Below are 21642 nucleotides of genomic sequence, written 5' to 3' on the forward strand. Positions count from 1 at the left end.
ATGGTTAAATTTTCTACCAGATTTGAAAAGAATTAATTTTCGGTCTAAAAAATGATTTGCGACTAAAAAAATTCAAATAATCAGGAACATTACCAACCAAAGAGAATAATTTCCAACTAAAATGACCAATCTTTATTTTGGAAAATGATTTTTGAATTAAAAGAGATCAACTTTTAACATATAATTTAATAGTAACATTTCAATTTGAAAATTCTTTTTTAACCAAAAAAGAGAACAAAGTTTTAATAAATTAGTTTTAGTTTTTAACTAGAAATGTGATTTTTCAACTAAAATCGTAAATCGATAATTTAAAAAAATTTATTTTTAACAAAATAGTTTGACTTTCAACCAAGTGTTTAAATTTTTAACCAAAATTATGTAAATTTTCAGCAAAAAAGATTAATTTTAGACCACAAGGAAACAACAAATTGTCAACAAGAAAGAGGAATTTTTAACAAAAAAGTGCTATAGTTAATATTTTAACAAACAAAATATTTTTCTATTTAATTAAGAGCATTTAAATTAAAAGAAAAAATTCGAATTTCCAACGAAAAAGATTAATCTTGAACCAAAACATGATAATTTTCAATCAAAAAGTTAAATTTTTGAATAAAAAAGATAACAGTTTTAACTAATTTATAGATTTTCAAACCAAAGAGACAAGCAATGAAAATATTTTAAATATTTAATGAAAATTGATAACTTACTTGAAAATTAACATACAATATTTTTTACAGTATATAGACAATCAAGCCGTAAAGTTTTGTTCAAATATAGCAATTTCCTACACACAAAAACCAACATTACCTAAAACTTTGAAAAATTCTGAATCTTCTTTCAAATCTAACTTTTTCATTAAAAATTTGTGATAAAGAACACATTTCCAATTAAAAATTTAATGTAGCCTGGAAATGTTTATAAATTAAAGATATGGTTATAACATTAATGATTTTTGTGTTAAAATTATAAAGATTGGTGTGAAAAGGTTACATAACCTAAAATTGTTAATAATTAACAAGAAAATAAATCTAATGAATTTTGTTTGAAAGGTCAATTTTCGGTGAAAAATCTAATAGAGACGTAAATAATTGTCAATTAATTTTAAATATTTCAAAAATAATATTTTTTAGATTAAAAGTACTAATTTTTAGAATGGAATGCTCGGTATCTAAAAATATAAAAAAATTGGGAGCCTTGATGAAGATTTTTATATCAAAATTCTAATTTTCGGTGACAAAAACAAACACGACATAAAATTTCTCTTCAAAACCTTATGATTTTATGACAAAATTATTGTCAAAATTAAACAAAAAGCACGTATAAAACTTTTTATTTTTAGATTCAATTTCAAAAATACCGAATTGAAGGTATAAAACAACTTAGCATAATTTTCGTAGGCGATATGAGAAAATTCAAGAAAATCTGTGAAAATTTTAGATATATCAAATCAAAATTCGAACCAACAATTTTTCTTTAAAAAAATAATTGAATTTTCAACCTAAAAAGATAAACCCTGAACAAAACCCGTTCAAGGTATTAGTCTAGTGGAATATTCAATAACATTGGGTTATTGTTTTTAATTGTTTAAACAAATGTAATATGTTTGAATTTTTTTAAATTCTTTCTTTTTCTAAAAATTATCACTATTGGTTTAGTGGAATATTAATTAACATTATGACATTCATTTTCAACTATTGAAAACAGTGAAATTTATTTAAATGATTTCATTTCAAATTAAAGAAAAATAAGAATTATCACTGTGGGTCAAGTAGAATATTTGTCAGTAATAATTAATTACTTATTAATATTTAATTTGATAATAATGCATTTATCAGTTATATTTAATTAATAATTTTTAATTAAATATAAATATTAAAAATCAAGTTACTCAAAGAACGTTGATAAATATTCTGCTGAAGAAATATTAATAATAAAAAAAGAACAAATTCCATTTGTTTAAACAATTAAAAATTAATCAAATAATTTCAATAAATATTGCAATAGACTGGTAGATTTCAGGTACTCTTTGAGGTGTGTTAGTTGTGTTAAACCCATATGTTTGATAGATGAAATTCTTTGTTGGTTAATTTTCCACAAGCCCCCATACTTTCCCGTCACATTTTTTCAAACCCTACAAAATTATTCTAAAAATTCAAAAAAGTTATTTTTCCCCATGCAATTTACATGGAAAACTTCAAGGCAAACCCAGAACCTGTTAAAGCAAAAAAAAAAAAATTAGGGAATTTCTTTTTTCGAATTTGAAATAAAATGGGGAGGATCGGTGCCAGCTAGCATGCAAAAAATTTTGCCATGCACTCTGAACAACCCTATCGTACACTTTTAGATTCAATTTTAAAAATTGCAAAATTTCTTTGGAAAAGATTTAAAATTTCATCATTTCCAATTTAAAGCTTATAGAATGAAACAATTATATTTTAAATATAAGAATCTCGAATTTCATTGATAGTAATTAATAGCGTTCAAAATTTAAATATTTCAGATTACAACTTTTTTTAATAGAGCATTTTCTTAAACAGGAGTTGAAATTGTATCATTTCTAATTGAAAGTGATTAAAATTGAACAATCTTATGTTGAATTGAAGACCTTTTAATTTGAATAATTTGAGATAAAAATTTTTTAAATAGGACAAGTTAAAAACTTTAAAAATGAAATATTTTCGGAATAAGATTTTGAAAATTCGCAACAACTTTCTTCCGTGGATTCTCCCTTTAGTTCTACATTTTATTATTTTGTTAAAAACTTGAATTATTCTCTAAAAAAAACATCCATTTTTATGCAAATTGTTTAAAATTCTTATTTTGGTGTTAAAAGTTGAACTGAAATCTTCTTTGGATCAAAATTTAATTATTTTGTTAAAGGTTTTTCTTATTAATGCAGCTTTCTTATAGGAGAAATTTCAGCGCTCCTAAATAAAAATGTAACTTTTCGGATGAAAATTCAACTCTTTTTTAAGTTTGTCTTTTCAATTAAAAAATTCACCTGCTTTAGCAGGAAATACAATTTTCTTGGATGAAAATGCAACTGTTTGGTTGAAAATTCCAAAATTATGTTATGTCATAATTTTGTATTGAAAATTCTACTGCTTTAATAGAATATTCGGGTGTTAAAAAAAAAAGATATATTTTTCGGACGAAAATTTAACTATTTTTGAATATTTGTTCTTATTTTTGTTGAAGCCGAAATCACTAAGTCGGCTTCAAAACTTTGTGAGAATTTATTAATCAAAGTAGTCTTAAATATATCCTTCGAAGTCTGGATTTAAATCTAAATTTCTAAATGCAGGCTGGACACTTTTGCTATCCTTCAAGGCCACCGAAAGCTTTCTTTACCTTCGATAATTTTAGAATTTAGGATTATCCAAAACATCTGTAGTCTAAGCTGTATAACGATTTATATTTACTGTTTGTTCAACCTAGCCTTCGTTGACACTTAATATTAGTACTTAGTACATATCCCTGCATATCGTCCGTCTGCCTTTCGCCCCTTCGACAGTCCAATTTTGGAAATCATAACGACAACATCGATAGAAAATTTGTAATCACTCGCGAAATTTAATTGTTACACCAGTCAAAAATTCCAATAAATCGTGTTCTTTAAATGTGAATCTGGCTCTTCTTATTTCATAAATCAATAGATCCTTGTTCAAAAACTCAAGGAGTGATCATAAACGCAATAAGGTAAACATTTGCTTAAATAATGGTCCGCAACGTCAACATGGTCCTTCGAGAACGGATATGAGTTTAAAGAAAGGATTTACATCCAGCTTCCAACAACGAACTTGTAGATGTTTCACAAGGGAAATATTTAAACAAACCAAACGCGAGCGGTTGAACAGAAAAAACGAAAAGTTAAAAACGAACTCTAAACTTTTGTTGAAAATGGAACTTACTGTAAACTCGTGCAGCGTATAGCGAAATCTAAACCCGTGTATTCAAAAACGAACTCTAAACTTTTGGTGAAAATGGAACTTACTGTGAACTCGTGCAGTATATAGCGATCTCTAAACGTGTTTGTTCAAAAACCAACATTAAACTTTAGTGGTGAAGATTGAACTGTGAACTCATGCAGCGAAAATAAAACATTCGAATATAAAATTGTGCTGTGAGTGATGAATCATCAAACTCTACATACATAAAGTAGAACGACGAAATTTCAAACAATCTCCAAAAAACTTAATTGAGACGAAGTCGTTGGAAATCTACAACAGTAAGCGGAGTCAACAAATACGTTAGCCTATCTGTCATGTCAAAAATTGAATCGTCTATCCTTTTTTAATATCTTCCATTCTTTATTATTCGTATTTGAATTCTTCTATCTCAGTTGCTAAATATAATTATCCTGAAGATAATTTAAAGACTAACAGTATTTAGTCAGCTCTTTCTTTGATTCAACTCCAAATTCGAATAGCTTAACGTCTCCTCCTACTTCGGGGAGTTTAGATTTGCCAATTCATTCTGTCCCAAGTAATTCGAACACTCAAAATAATTCAGCAATTAATTCAGCATCCGGAATTCAATCAACCGCAAACGCAAATCATTTACCCGCACAATCATCCCTTTCAGATGTGAATATGATGAATATCGAAAGCGAATCAAACATTATCGTGCTCTCGAAGCGTTAAACAAACCATTTTTAGAGTCGTTCCCGATTTACCTCTTAGTCTCCAAACTTAACCATCAGTCGCGAATAAATTGGAAGGAAGAAACTCCAGGTAATTCCTCTCCAATAATGAGCGAATTATTAGATTTTCTACACTCTCATAGAAAAATACTCAAAATATATAAACCGAATAATAGCGAAAAAGCGGATCAGCATGACAAGAACGAAAATCGACGAACGCACGCGAATAACGAAAATCACAACACTCATTCATATGCGACTCAATATAAGGCCTTCTGTCATTTATGCAAAGGTTCTCCCTATACTCAATATTGCATCAGGTTGAAGATTGCAAGTCAGATCACTGTAAAAATTGTATCAAAAAACATCACACAATTTTAAATCTTGAAAACGACCAAACAGATAAAAACTCTAAAGCGAATTACACGAACACAAACAGCAATTCTTCTCAATCGAACAAGGCGAAAGTCTTTTGACAACCGCGGTCGTTGAGATAATGGATCGAGATTGAACTTATAGCGAATGTAGATTTCTTCTTGATTCTTGCTCTCAGCCACATTTCTTGACGACACGAATGGTATCAAAACTAGAGCTTACCCGACTTACGTGAACTCACTATCATCATGCATCAAACACATGACACAAACGAAAGTCAAATCGCGCTTAAATAATTTCTCTTTAAATCTCGAATTCTTGACAGTGGATGCAATTAATGAATTACTACTTCAAGACCGTTAGTTAAACTAGATTTTGATATTCCGAACAATATAAAATTAGGTGATGCATCTTTCAATAGACCAGGTCCAGTCGACGGTATCATTGGGGATGAGTTCTTTCTTCAACTCTTGAAGCAAGGTCAAATCAAAATTCCCGGCCAGAATATCGTTTTAAAAAATATCGTTTTTGGATGGATTATAGCTGGCAAGACGCTCGTCAGAACCACAATATGACAAACATCTTGTCATCGTATCACAATGTCGTTAAATAGTCAATTAGAAAAGTTCTAGACAGTAGAAAATTGTCCGGAAAAAAAGTTTTATCGGTAGAAGAAAACGAATGCGAAACTCATTATGAGAAGCACACTACTCGAGACCTAGTAAGCGGAAAGTACTGTATCAGACTTCCCTTTAGAGAAAATGGGATAAGAGAGTCGTGCTCAAATGCGCTGAAAAGATTATATTCCCTTGAACGAACCTTTATCAAAAAACCAGAAATTAAAAATCTTTACATTGAAAACCCTAGAATCTATCATATGAATGGTTACATGTCCGAAGTAAGGGCAGATTCAAAAAAGGAAGGGTATTATTTACCCCACCATGCGGTCTTAAAAAATAATAGCTTGACAACACATTTACGCGTACTGTTCGATGGCTCGGCAAAAACACCTGCAGGCCTATCATTGAATGACGTTCTGATGGTAGGTCCTACTATTTAAGACAATCTTTTCATTCTATTAGTGCGTTTCTAATCACACCCCTTTGCCCTTACAGCTGATATAGAAAAAATGTACTTGCAAACAACAATCCATTCCGAAGACCGCAAGTATCAAAGTGTTCTGTGGCGGGAAGATCCGTCCGATCTAATAAAAACTTACGAGTTAAACACCGCAACGTTTGGAACTTCGGCTGCTCTCTTTTTAGCGATTCGATCATTGCATCAGCTAGCAGGGAACGAAGCTAACACTTTTCCTAAAGCTGCTAAGGTTTTAAAAAACAACTTCTACGTCGACGACATGCTCACCGGAGCGTCCACTATCAAAGAGGCAGAACAGTTGCGCAACGAGTTAATCGAAATCATGCGTAAAGGCGGCCTAAACTTGAGAAAATGGGGCTCAAATGATTTAAGTTTAATTGAGCCACTATTAAATTGTTCAGACGAACCGTTTTTTCAACTGAATTTAGACATCACGGCCAAAACTCTAGGCATTCATTGGAATGCCAAACGAGATTCAATAATTTTCACCGTGAATCAGAATAACGAAGAAAAAAGGGCATTAGTGAAACGAGAGATTCTCTCTCAAATTGCGCAATTATTTGATCCTCTTGGCCTTCTAGGTCCCGTTATAGTATACGTGAAAATCTCGAAACAAAAATTGTGGCTTATTAATTAAGGATGGGATGCACCGATTCCGAGAGAAATTTATAATGCGTGGCAAAAATATTATGAGCAGCTACAACTCCTATTAAATTTACGATTCAAACGGAGATTACTCGCGGAAGATTATTCCACTCTTTAATTGCACGGGTTAAGCGACTCTAGCGAAAGGGCGTACGGGGCTGCTATCTAGGTTAGATCAACATCTAATCAGGGAAGACACGAGACGCATTTAATTTGTTCGAAATCGAGAGTCGCTCCTATCAAATCGTTATCTTTACCGCGACTAGAGCTGTCTGAAGCACTTCTACTAGCTCAATTATATGAAAGAAACCGCGTTTCTAACATCACAGCAATAAATAGTTCTATAAATAATCACGAATGGAGACATGTTCGGTCAAAAAGTAACCCGGCTGACCTCATTTCGCGAGGTCTCATGCCTAGAGAATTAATTGATTCTCAATTGTGGCTGAACGGACCAACCTGGATGGACAAAAAAGAAGACCTATGTCCAGAACCAGTCCTAAAATTCGTCGAAAATTTGGATTCAACGAAACCCGTCACGTCCCTCTCAGTTAATAAAATTAAAATTTTGGAATTAAGTGCTGAACAATGTAAGGAAAGGCTTACCGTAAAAATCTTACAGCACTGTTCTTCTTCTAACGAGCCAAAACGATTTATTGCATGCTGTAAACGAGTCACCTGCAACGCGAAGAATGAAATTGAATGAACAGGAGAGTTAACGATTGAAGAATTAAAAAGCGCTACTATTAACATGATCAGATTGATCCAGGAAGAAGGGTTTCCCGACTAACTAAAATTTTTAAAATCTAAGGGTCATTTTCAAGGAAATCTCTACAATCTAGCTTCTTTTATTGATTCTGATGGAATTATGCGAGTAGGAGGTATAATCGATCAAGCCAATCTCTCTTTCTCACAAAAGCATCCAGCGCTATTACCACACCATGACTTTACCGACGTATTAATTCGAGAAGAACACATAAAATCTATGCACGTTGGGACACAAGCTACCCTTAATATCCTACACCAAAACTTTTGGGTTACGAACGGACGAAATACAGTCAAATGAGTAATAAATAAATGCGTTATGTGCGCTCGGATTAACCCATCTATTCCCCAATATGTCATGGGAGATATCCCAAAAAGTCGTCTGTCTCTCGAACGTCCCTTTCTAGGGTGTGGTATAGATTATTGCGGTCCATTTTATATTGGGGAAAGGCGACACAGAAATCAGAACAAAATTAAGACCTTCGCAGCTATTTTCGCTTGCTTCGCTACCAAGGCTGTTCATATCGAGCTCGTTAGTGATCTCAGTACCTAAGCCTTTATGGCCGCCCTGCGACGATTTTTGAATAGACGTGATCTAAGTTCATCCCTTTATTCAGATAATTCCACTAATTTGTCGGCGCCACAAATGAGATTGTGGACATACAAAATCTCATCTTCTCATGAGCACAGCAAATCGGTAGAGAGAACACTAATAAACGACAATATTGCGTGGCACGTGATCCCACCTCGGTCTCCACATTTTGGCGGACTTTGGAAGGCCGCGGTGAAATCATTTAAACACCATCTTCTGAGAGTCGTGGGCAACACTATTCATCTATGAGGATTCACTCACTCTGACCACTGAGATAGAGGCAATATTAAATTCGAGACCTCTGACCCCCATTTCCTTAGATCCCAATGACCTATCCGCTTTGAAACCTGCTCACTTCCCCATAGGCGATTCATTCAGAAGCATGCCAGAGCGACATTTGACAAAAATTCCGACAGCACGTTTATCATCATGGCAACGAGTTCAGCAGATGCGACAATAATTTTGGTCGCGTTGGTATAAGGACTACCTTCACCAACTGAACGCGAAGATGAAATGGCATACCGGTAATGTCACCCATATAAAGATCGGTGACCTGGTCACTTTAAGAGCCGATAATTTGCCTCCGATTCAATGGACCCTTGGCAGAATTGTAGCTGTCCATCCAAGTAGCGACAAGATTATTCGAGTAGTCACCGTGAAAACACACAAGGGAGAATACAAACGATGTGTGAAAAAGATTTCTCCTATTCCAATAGAAATCAGCAATAACTTCTAGGTCTACTCCAACCTTATAGTTTTGAACTACCAAGCCGTATTATTATCCGAATTTTGCACCTTACCTATTTTTCTTTTTTATATGAATCACCTGTATTTCATGTACCTTCCAACAGACAAATTAAGGCTTTTCTACATCCATTACACAAAATTATAGTTATGAGTCAAACTAGTCTTGAATATGTCCTTCGAAGTCTGCATTTAAATCTAAATTTCTAAATGCACCCTAGACACTTTTGCTATTTTTAAGGCCAGCGAAAACTTTCTTTACCTTCGAAAATTCGAGAATTTAGGATTATCCAAAACATCTGTAGGCTAAGCTGTATAACGATTTAGATTTACTGTTTGTTCAACCTAGCCGATCCTTACCAAATCTTCGCTGATTCACACTTCCTACCTGAAACAACTGCATATTCCAACACCCCCTTCCTTTTACTTAGTACGTCTTCCTGCTTATCGTACCGTCTACATTTCGTCCCTTCGACAGTCCAATTTTGGAAATCATAACGACAACATCCAAGAAAATTTGTAATCACTCGCGAAATCTAATTGTTACACCAGTCAAAAATCCCAATAAATCGTGTTCTTTAAATGTGAATCTTGATCTTCTTATTTCACAAATCAATAGATCCTGGTTTAAAAACTCAAGGAGTGATCATAAACGCAATAAGGTAAACATTTGCGTAAATAATGGTCCGCAACGTCACTAATTTTTATTCAATTAAAAATCCATCGGTTTTAAGAAAAATTTTAAGTTTTTGATAAAAACGCAACTATTTGTTAGAGAAATTAACTATTTAGTTAAAAAATAATCTTTTTTGGTTGAAAAAATTCGACTTTTTCGAATAAAAATTAATTTTTTTCGTAGAAAATTATTTTTTGTTAAAAAAATTTATTATTTGATCTTGCAGAGGCAACTGGAATCTTTTTTGGGCGAAAACTCAATTTTTATCGCAGTTATTAATTCTTCTGTTTTAAGAGAAATTTCATCTTTTTTTATGAAAATGCAACTATTTGGTAGAGAATTCCACAATTTTATTAAAAAGTAATCCTTTTTGTTAAAAATTCGTATGTTTGGATTCCAAATTCAACCATTCTTCTTTTCTTGATATTTAAACAAAAAAGAATGATATTTAACCAAAAAGTTAAATTTTTATTTTAAAAACAGAAATTTCTTCTATTACTTGTTAAGAAATCACTTTTTTGTTTAAGATTTATATTTTAAGTTGAAAATTCATCTCTTTGGTTAAAATTTTAATTATTTTGGTTAAAATTATTATTTTTTAATTGAAAATTTAACTGTTTGTTGGAAAATAGTACTTTTTTGTTTACAATTAATTTTTTAAAAGAAAAGCGATATTTTTCAGTTGAAAATTCGCCCTTTCTGGAAAAAATTTTTAGTTCGTAATTTTTTGTTTGGGTAAAAATGCAACAGTTTCGTGGAAAATTAATTTTTTGCTGAAATCATAATTTTTGTTTGAAAATTCAATTTTTGTAGAGAAAATACGTCTTTGGCTTAAAGGTTGAACAATGTAGACAAACTTTTTTTTGAATGAAAAATCTTTATGTTTTGAAAATTCGTTTTTTGGTTTTAAAATTCCACTGTTTTTGGATAAATTTCATCTTTTTTTAATTGAAATATAAACTGTGATACGTTTTTGTTAGAAATGTGTTTTTTTAGGTTGAATATTCAACTTTTATGTTAAAAATTCAATCATTTTGTGAAAAATTTCATTATTTTGTTAAAAAGCTATCTTTTATAGTAGAAAGGACATTTTTTTATTTGAACTGATTTAATAAATTTTAAAATTTTAATTTTGCATATGAAATACTGTTTTATTGCGTTTATAAAATATTCTATATTAAAAGTGTTACAAAAGAAAAAGCTGAAATTTGAATATTAATGAATGAAAATGAAAAATTAGCCAAGGAAAAAACAGAGAATTTTGAAAAAGTTCTCGGTTTCGCATTTTTCTGCAAGAGGCGCTACGAGCGATTCAATCTAACTAAATCCGAATTCACGCGTCCAAGTTTTCCGGGAGTGGAGTCTCCATATATTACTTCGTGGTTCCAACTTTCATCACTTTTTTGAGGATAGGGACGAAATGAGACTTGACCAATGGTGTCACAGCGCAGATATTTCTGACATGCGCAGTAGCGATCCTGTGTATTTTTACATTGACACATGGCGTTACATAACCTAAAAATACACAGGAATAACTACTGTGCATGCCAGAGATATCCGCGTTCTGATACCACTGAGACCTGAACGAGTTAAAGCAATCCCGGGAAATGTTTGAAAAATCACAAAAGTACAAATTTCCTAATAAGTAATTCTATTTAATAATACAATTTATTTAATTCATTTTTTAACATCTTGCTACAAAACTATCATTTTTCATCTTTTTTATACTTTCAGAGCGATGAGAGAAATTAAATTATTAATAAGAAATTAGAATATATTAATTTAAGAAATTTATACTATTTTATATTGCCGTTACTGATATCTAAAAAATTACTAGTGGCGACAATACTATTTTTCACAACTTTTTTTAATAAGTTGGGTATTATTTTAAATAGTTCAATTTAAGCTTAAAAGATTTCAAGATATTATTTTATTTTTTTGACTTTAAAAGAATTAGAGGGAACTTTGAATTACCTCAATGTAATTTATATACAAATTAAAAATTTTCTAATTTATTAATTTTAGTAATGTCTTTTTTATTATAAAATATGGTTTTTTAACAAAATGATTAAACTTAATAAATACTAGTTGAATATTCAACCTAAAAAGACAAATTCTTAACGAAAAAGTGTCATAGTTTATATATTTCAATAAAAAACGAATGAAATTTGTACAACAAAAAACAATTTTAAAATAAAATAGGTGAATTTGTAACAAATGAAGATTTTTTTACTCAAAAAAAGAACATAAAAAGTTTATCTAAATTATATAACTCTCGAACTGGGAGACAAATTATATATGCCAAAATTGAATTTTCGAAAAAACAATATGACTTTTCAACAAAAAATTAATTTTCCGCGAAACTGATGCATTTTAACCAACAGAAAAAAATGAAACTGAAAAAATATTTTCTTTTTTACCAAAAAAAGGAGAAGTTTCAATAAAAAAAGATAAATATTAAAAAATTAAAGTTACATGTTAACTAAAAAACAGGATATTGCACTGAACAGTTAAACTTTCGAGCAAGGAAAATAAAATTTAAAAACATATTAATTAAAGAAGTTAATATTTAACAATGTACCTTAATTTTTACCCAAGTAGCTGAATTTTAAATAAAAAACAACGAATTTTCAACAAAATAATTAAACTTTCAATCGAACAGATAAATTCTTAACTAAAAATTTTAATCTTTAACAAAAAAGTGATTTGTAACAATTTGATTCAACCAAATCTTTCAACCAAATTAGTTGAATACTCAAACAAAGAGGAATGATTTTAGCCAAACAGATGCATTTTAATTTTTTAAAAATTAAGTTTCTTCTAAAAGAGATAAAGTTTTAATCAAAAAGATAAATTTGAAAAAATAGTTGAATTTTTGGTTAAAAAAAGATTTCAGTCGAGTTTTAACGATGAAAATATGAATTAAAAAAAAAAGTTTCTATAGAAAAAAGTTATGTTTCATCAAAGAAGGCGAATTCTTAACAACAACAAAAATGACTTTTTAAATAAATTTTTAAATTATCTACCAAATAGTTGCATTTTTATTAAAAAGGATAAAGTTTCTCTTAGAGCAGTATTTTTAATTATAAAAACAAAAATTTTTGTTTTCATCAAAAAAAGATTCTAGTTGATTCTGCAAGATCAAAAATTAATTTTTTAAATACATACATTTTAACCAAACAAATTGCATTTTTAATTCAAAAAGAAGAATTTTTTCTACCAAAAAGCATGAATGTTCAACAAAATGTTTGAATTCTCTACCAAACAGTTGCATTTTAATCCAAAAAAGATGGAATTTTTCTTAAAACAGATGGATTTTTAATTAAATAAAAACAAAATTTTTTAAAAAGTTAAATTTTTATCCAGAAAATATTTCAATTCTTTTTTCAACATCCAAATATTATATTTATACAGTCGATTTTTTGACAAAAGATTATGACTTTAACAAAATTGTTGAATTTTCAAGCAAAAAGTTGAATCTGTATCCAATAAAAATAAAATTTTTGCCAATTCATGTGAATTTGTAAATAAAAAAGATAAACTTGCAAACAAAGAGTTGAATTTTCAATCGAAAAAAAGGATGTATTTGAAAGAAAATGATTAAATTTCCAACCAAATAATAAAGTTTAAAACTAAAATCATAGTCTTCAGAAGAAAGTTGTTACGAATTCAGATTAGAAATTCTTTAATTTAAAACGAGATTGTGCAATTTCAAAATCTTTAAATTAGAAATGATACAATTTCAACTCCCTTCTAAAAAAATTGTCGGTTTAAAAAAAAATGTCTGAAATGTTTCAATTTGGAACGGTTTTGATTAGAAGTAATACAGTTTTAATTCCTTTGAATTTTAGGTGATCGAATTTTTTAAATTGTATTCGGAAAAAATTTCATTTTTAATGTAATTTTAACAGTTTTAACGTAATTTAACGTTTTATTTTTAACTTTCTCTACTTTTAAAATTTTCTTTTAAACTTAAAACATTGAAATTCTAAAATCTAAAAGTGACTTTAGAATTCGTATTTAAATTGCAATAGTCTATTATTCGTGTTATTTGCATAATCTGAATCAAATTTATCGCTTCATATATTTTTTAAAGTTTATTTAAGCTTACAATACATTGAAAATTACATAAAATAGTGACATAATTAATTTTTTGTTAAAAAACATTTTTTACAAAAATGTGTTTTTTCACTGTATAAAATGAAATTGAGTCTAAAAACATTAGTTTTTGAAGAACATTTGTTTAAAGTATTCATTCATTGTTTTGAATTTCACAAAACAATCGTAAGAACACTTTTACGCAAAAATTAAAATACATCTTTAAAATTGTACCTGGTCTTTGTAGTTCCAGTTTTCGGCACCAGGTGTAGAAATGGTAGAACCATTTACAATATTTGACTTGACAATATTAATAATGGTATATCATAGTTTGTAAAATTAAGCTTTGGCGAGCCATTCTGAAATATTTCTGGATTTTTTAATTTAATAAATTGATAAAATTAAGGAAATTGTGAGAATGTAAAGGAATCTGTATTATCATCGGAGATGATTACAATCAGTCAGTGTAGATATCATTCCACTAAACGTGAAAATATAAATCGACACTCGACAAAGTTAAGTATTTAAATAAAGGAAAATACTCAATGTCTTTTTCAGACAAGATGGAAAATAAATGTTGATAAATTGTAAAATTAAATTGTGTTTTAAAAGAGATCTCTGATAATAATACAGATTTCTTTAAATTCACTCTTATTACACACTAACACTCAATTTATTAATATTTACTAAACATTTAATTAAATAATTAAATATTAAATGTATTGAATGGTGTGTATTTCTGACAAAGATTCTTTTTTCGATCTCTCAAATAGCTCAACGGAAAAGCATCCGAACTGCAATCGGAAGTTTTGTGGTTAAATTCCCAGTGGAGAGAAGAGAGTAAATTTTGTTTCAGAAAAAATTTAATTATAAAATTTGTGAGAACGTATTAAAAGCGAACAAATAAAACTTTGCGAGATTATTAATATTGAAAATAAAAGAGCAGAATGGTTCGCGCATGGTGGATGTTTCTTGGTGAGAGATGTATAGAGTATTGATCGTGCGTTATGATTTAATTCGAAGCGGGAAAAAAGCTTTCGCATGCAACAAAGAAAACAATTTTCGCAAATGTCTGTTTAATAAAAATAAATCAACGCCAAAAAGTGACTGCATGGCATTGTAACGATTTCCGATGGCACAAGGTATAGTTCCATTAGTTCTCCGGGTTGCCAAGCTCGTTCGATAGTTAATGAATGTTTGAGCTCAGCACTCGTATAATCCGCTGGAGATGATGGAAATTGGATTCGAGGGAACCCAATTAAACTCACCAGTAAATGAAGGACGGTGGCTCAGGTGTCTGTTCCACGACACAGGTTAGGTTGATGTCACTCCCACTCTTGATGTAGAGTTCGGCATTGGCAAGAATCTTGGCTTTTGAAACTGCGCACAAAAAACAATACTACTGTCAAATGGCATTGATAATCATCAAACTTTATTTGCATTTAGATGTGAGAAATAAATATGAGTGACCACAAAATATTTGATTTTTAAAGGTCTTAACTAGTTCTATTTTCGGAATTTTATTCCTAAATTATTCAGGCTCGAGATTCTTTGATTTAAAATAATATTGTTAAATTGTAAACGCTTTGAATTCGAAAAAATAGAACTTCAATGTTTTCTAATGAAATTATACATTCAAAAAATTTTTATTTGAAATTTTTCAATTTTGAGCGCTTTTAATTGGAAATAATACCATTTAGAAAACTTGTGATGCAGAGTTTTTCCGCAAGAGGCGCTACTATCGTTGCCAACTAACTAAATCCGAATCCATGGACGCATCGACTCGGATTTAGTTAGTTGGCATCGTTCGCAGCACCTCTTGCGGAAAAGCTTTGAATTACAAGTTTTCCAAATTTCATTATTTCTAATTAAAAAAGTTCGAAACTGAAAAATTTCAGATAAAAATTTTTTTGTAAATGGACAATTCCATCAATAATATAATTCTAAACTTGTTGACATTGTATCTTTTCTAATTCAAAACGTTTACAATTTAACAATAGTATTTTGAACTGAAGGATCTCGAATCTGAATAATTAGGAATAAAATTCCAAAAATAGGACCAGTTGAAAGCTTTGAAAATTAAATATTTTCATATTAGAATTTTGAAAATTCACAACAACTTTCTTGCGGGGATTATCCTTTTGGTTCTAAATTTGATTATTTAATTGTAAATTTATTAAATTAAAGGATGATCCTCAAAATAAACTTGCTGCTAACTTTCATAATTCCAATCTGAAAATATTTCACTTTTTAAGCTTTTCACAGATTCTATTTTCGGAATTTTATTCCTAAATTATTCGGATTCGATATTCTTCAATTCAAAATGAGATTGTTAATTCTTAAACACTTTAAATTAGAAAAGATAAAATTTTAAAGTTTTCTAATAATATTATCCATTTAAAACAAAAAAAAACATTGTTATATATAAAATTGTATCTTTTCTAATTCAAACGGTTTACAATTTAACAATTTTCTTTGAATTGGAGAATCTCTGATCTAAATAATTTAGGAATAAATTCCGAAAATAAAACCAGTTAAAAGCTTTAAAAATGAAATATTTTCAGATTAAAATTTTGGAAATTCGCAACAAATTTCTTCTGGGGATTATTCTGTTGGTTATAAATTTTATTATATAGTTGAAAATTCAATAATTTTCTTAAAAAGGCTTCCATTTTGGTTAAAAATTGTTAACTATTCTTATTTTGGTGTTAGAAAGTGAACTGAAATCTTCTTTGTATGAAAATTTACCTATTATTTAAAAGTTTTTCTTTTGTTTAAATCATCTCTTTTAGGGAAAATTTTAGTTTTCTTAAATGAAAATGTAACTTTTCGTTCGAAAATTCAATTCCTTTTTTGAAAGTTTGTCTTCTTGATTTTAAAATTCATCTGTTTAGCAGATATTATATCTTTCTTGGATAAAAATGTTGAAATCGTTTGTTTTTTTTTAATTTGAAGCGTTTACAATTTAAAAATCTTGTTTTGAATTAAAGAATCTCAAATCTGAATAATTTAGGAATAAAATTCCGAAAATAGGACCGGTTAAAAGCTTAAAAATGAAATATTTTCAGATTAGAATTCTGAAAATTCGCAACAACTTTCTTCTGAGGATTATCCTTTTAGGTATAAATTTTATTATTTAGTTAAAAATTTAATAATTTTCTTAAAAAGACATCCATTTTGGTTGAAAATTGTTTGGTGTTAGAAAGTGAATTGAAATCTTCTTTGAATACAAATTTGTGTATTTTCCAAAGGTTTTTTGGTTTGAATAATCTGTTTTAGAGGAAATTTCAGCTTTCCCAAATGACTTTGTAACTTTGCGTTCGAAAATTCAATTCTTTTTTTGAAATTTTGTCTTCTTGATTTTGAAAGTTACCTTCTTTGCCATAAATTGAATCTTTCTTGAATAAAAATACAACCGTTGGATGAAAACTCAACAATTTTAAATCATAATTTTTGCTTAAAAATTCAACTGTTTAAATGTAATATTCGGTGTTGAAAAAAGAACTGAAATATTTTCTGAATAAAAAATGAACTTATTTTTAAATTTTCATTTTCTTTTCATTTAATTAAAAATGCATTTGTTTTGAGCCAAATATCTTTAATTTGATAAAAAATTTACGTTTAGTTTAGAATTTATGTTTTGGTGCTGAAAACTGAAATATTTTCTGGATAAAGTTCCACTTAAAAAATAAATTTGTCATTTTTTGTTAAAAAGTCATCCTTTTTGGTTGAAAATTCGTCTTTTTGCATTGAAAATTCAATTTTTTTCGTATAAAATTATTTCTTATATAAAAATTCATATTTTGATCTTGAAAACTCAACTGAAATCTTTTTTAACAGAAAATTTACCTTTTTTTATAATTGTATTTTTTTAATTTAAAACTTTATCTCGTTTAGAAAAAATTTCACTCATTTTTTTTAATACAACTTTTTGAATAAAAATCATTCTTCTCTGTTTGAGTTTTCAACTAATTTGTTTCAAAGATTTGCTTAAATCACTTTGTTAAGAAATCCCTTTTTTGCTAAATACTTATATTTTTAGTTGAAAATTAATTTCTTTGCTTCAAAGGTTAATTATTTTGTTAAAAATGAATCTTTTTATTTCATTTTTAGTTCTTTGGTTGAAAATTTAACTGTGTAATTGAAAATACTGTTTTGTTTTGTTTAAAATTAATTTTTGAACATAAATTTTACCATTTCCATTTTTTTGAGTGATCTTCTTTAGTTAAAAATTTGCCTTTTTTGTTAATAAAAAAATTGTTTGAAATTACATTTTTGTGGGGTAAACATGCATCTGTATCGTGGAAAATCAATTTTTTGTTAAAAAGTCATATTTTAATTCTGACTTAAAGGTTCAATAATTAATAATTAATAATTTGTCGACGGAAAAACTTGTTTTTTTTTCATTGTCATTCTTTTTAATTGTGAACTTTGCGATACGTACTGGATGAAAAAAAAACAACTTTTTTCTTAAATTAAAAAGACTGAATTTGAAAAAAAACGAGTTTTTGCGTCGACAAATGCCCTATTAATGCATTTCTAAATTAAATTTGTTTAGCAAAAACATAAAATTAATCAAATAATTATGAATGTTGCGGACATTATTGTCAAGTTCCCAATTAAAAGAACTGACATTTTAATTTTTTTTTTAAATAATCATAAAATTTATCAATAAATTATAAATTTTTCTAAAATTATTATAAGGTTCCTAATTTTTAAAAAAATGACATCGGAAAAAATGAATTTGTTCACGACAAATGCCTGAATAATGCATTTGTTTATTAGATTTCTCAATAATATTAACATGAATAGTCTTAAGAGAAATTTGTTTTCATTAAAATATTGTTTCTATTCAAATTTCTTGCAATATAATTTAAAGAAACGTTAAATTATTGAAAATGATAGAAAACAGATTTTCAACATTTAAGTTGTTTAAACAAATTTTTTTGGTTTATTGTATCACGATGAAATATCTTTATACAATATAAATCTAGGAAACTTCAGTGATTACAACAATTTTCCTATTATTGACAAGCACCGGGATAGTCAAATAAAAAAAATTGCATTTTTTTCGTCGTATTTATTTATTTATAAAAAAATGTTTAAACTAAATTAAAAATCAGGCTCGACAACTTTCTTTGAAATTTTATCTGATTAAAAAAACATCCAAATCGGTCCGCAGGTTCAGCCGGAATCGTATTTTAAACCGAAAAATGTACTTTTTCCCCACTGTGCAGTTGCACGTTCATTTCCCGCTATACGTACTTTTTAATATTATTTATATATCTAAGTGATGTGCAGAATTCCTGAAAATAACACCAAGAATCCAACGACCAAATGTAGACAACCACCATACAATTTTTCTATTCAAATTTGAAAAAAGATACAAATAATTTTTGATAAAAAATAAAATAAAATAATTTGTTTATAATAGTTCTTGTTTATTCCATTTTTTAATGCGCATTTTATTAAAATTATCTATTCTCCAATAGTTTTTAGTATTTATGTTTTTAAATTAAAGTAGGAACAAACTGTTTCAAACGAAACTTTCAACAATAAATACAAAATATGAGTGGATGAAGTAACTCATTTCATAAATATTTTTTTTGAGTTTGTGAAAAACATTTTAATTTTGTATTTATTGTTAAAATTTTCATATGAAACAATTTCACACAAGTTCCTGGACAATTAATTATAAAAATACGATAAAGAGAGATTTTATTGAAAATAATTAGGAATAAATAATCATCAAATGGCATAATTATACTAATTTTTTTAAAGGAATGGAACAGACAAGCACCTAGATAAATAAAAACACAATAAAAAAAAGTACGGACAGCGGAAATCGAACGCGAAACCTTGTGGATATCAGCCAAGTGATTCACCAGAGAGCTACCAACGCTTCTGAATAATTTTGCATCGATTTGATGACCATCCGTTCGCAATTTTTAAAATTCACGTTTCTCGAAAATGGTACGAAATTGCGTCTTCTTGATTTTTTCCAGAGAACCTCTGGTGTGTGCCTTTCATTAAGGAGAGTTTAAATTTTAAAAAAGCAGACCTAAAGGTCCCCTTGTTAGTAAAATTGCCGATAACCGGAGCACTGCAGCGGCAGCGTGCGTTGACTTCAGCTTGCTTCCATCTCCACAATTTTCGACCGATTTTCTTTAAATTTTCAGAAAAACTTTCTCAAAGTCTAGTGAAAAACTTTTCTAAGATAAGTTATTTCAATTAACATTCTTTCTATGGCCAACCCACTCGTTCAGGTTGGTGAAACGTGGTTTTCGTTCGGAATTAATTTGTTATTAAACATAAACGAGCATATTAATTTTTTAAACTAAAAGCATCGATTACAGTCATCGCTTATGGATTGAGAATACACATTACAAATTTCAAGCATTTTTAAAAACAAATGGCCGAATAATGGCGGCTTGTGTTATGTAAAACATCTTTCTTTAATCGGAAATTTTTCTAAGATTTTATTGTTTATCTTGAGTAATAATAGTCGAATGCTAAAGTTTCATCTACAAAATTTGTCGGCAGCGTCAAGCTGAATACGAAAATATATTTTGAATTACGTTTTGGTAACTTTTTTTTTATCGAAATAATGTCCCGAGTGGACAATCCTTCTACACGGTTTCGAGCGCTTAACGAGTTGTTGCATCCGGCACTTCAATTATTAATCGATTTTCAATTTTTTAAAGTCACCAACAATAGGTGAATAAGAGCAATTATGAATTGGATTTTTTAATTTTTATAATTTTCTATTAGCTATATAAACAAAGAGCAAAAATTAGACATTTTTTAATTATTATTTTTCATCTTTAAATAAATATCTAAATTAATCCCATCCTCGATGAAAATAAATGTCGAAGAATCAAAAGACAGTAAATGATTAACAGGACATCGAATCTAATTGTTATAAACAAATTATATTAACAAAATATGAACATTGAAATTTTTCGTACAAAGTATATTTGAAAGTTCAAATCGCTTGTTTTTTTCGACACGGTTATATTTTATCATGAAAACTCGTTCTTTGGTTTAATTAGTTTATTTTATAAACAAATTATATAATGAAATACATAGTTTTTTGCACTTATTGGCTGAAAGTAATCGTTTTATTTTCCTAGTACCTTAAAATTATATTATTACTAATACTTAGTGATAAAGATTGGTCATTCGATATCACTTGTTTATTTAATAAACAAATTTTATAAACAAACCCATATTTTGTCCATTTATAGAGAGAAAGTAATCGTTTTTCTTTCTGCTCGTCTTCAAATTCTATGAGTAATGCTGTTTAGTGGTGAAGACTTCTAGTTCGATATTATTAGTTCATTTAATAAATAAAGGCATAGTTTGGTAATTTATAGATAACTTGGAAGCTAATTCTTCTAGAACTTCACAAAAAATGTTCAGTGATATTATTTGAGGACAATAAAAAAAAAAAGATTACTTTTTGTCTTTAAATGTATAAGCTATGCACATGTTTATAAAATAAACAAATAATATTGAATGACGATTCTTCATCACTAAGCATCACTAGTTGATGGATCACTAGTTGGTGATGTATTTAAAACATAAATATCCTATAACGTCTGAGAAAATCAATATAGGATCAAATAGAACAACAAATAAATATACCAAAAATACACCGGAAATTCAATTAAAAATTTTTTTATAAATGTTAAAAAATTTATGAATATTTTTGGTAATTTGTGGTAACATAACAGGCAAATTATGGTAACTTACCATAAATTGACAAAAATACAATTTAAAAATGCCTATAAATTCCCGAAAACTCGTGGATATTTTCTGTCATTTATGGTAATTTGACAAGTTAATATGATGACTAAACGTAAATTACCCAAAATTTAATTTGACAGATTTCTATAGATTTTTTTCAATTTACGAGGGTAGTTCAATAAGTCCTTAGAATGAAGTATAAAAACAATTTTTTTTGGGTAAATTTTTTTTTATTTTTCAACATAATCTCCTTGGAGC

The 21642-nt window shown here is 28.5% G+C and overlaps 1 protein-coding gene across 1 annotated transcript in view; it reads right to left on the reverse strand.

Annotated features, from left to right (window-relative positions):
* The window catches only part of LOC117169994 (limbic system-associated membrane protein-like), a 179821-nt gene that overhangs the window by 26736 nt on the left and 131443 nt on the right, over positions 1–21642 (reverse strand). The window contains exon 5 of the mRNA XM_033356510.1: positions 14904–15015. Coding sequence (XP_033212401.1) covers positions 14904–15015 — 112 coding nt within the window. The remainder of the gene's footprint in view (positions 1–14903; positions 15016–21642) is intronic.

The sequence above is a fragment of the Belonocnema kinseyi genome, chromosome 1, assembly GCF_010883055.1.
Source record: "Belonocnema kinseyi isolate 2016_QV_RU_SX_M_011 chromosome 1, B_treatae_v1, whole genome shotgun sequence".
In the NCBI taxonomy this organism is placed as follows: domain Eukaryota; kingdom Metazoa; phylum Arthropoda; class Insecta; order Hymenoptera; family Cynipidae; genus Belonocnema; species Belonocnema kinseyi.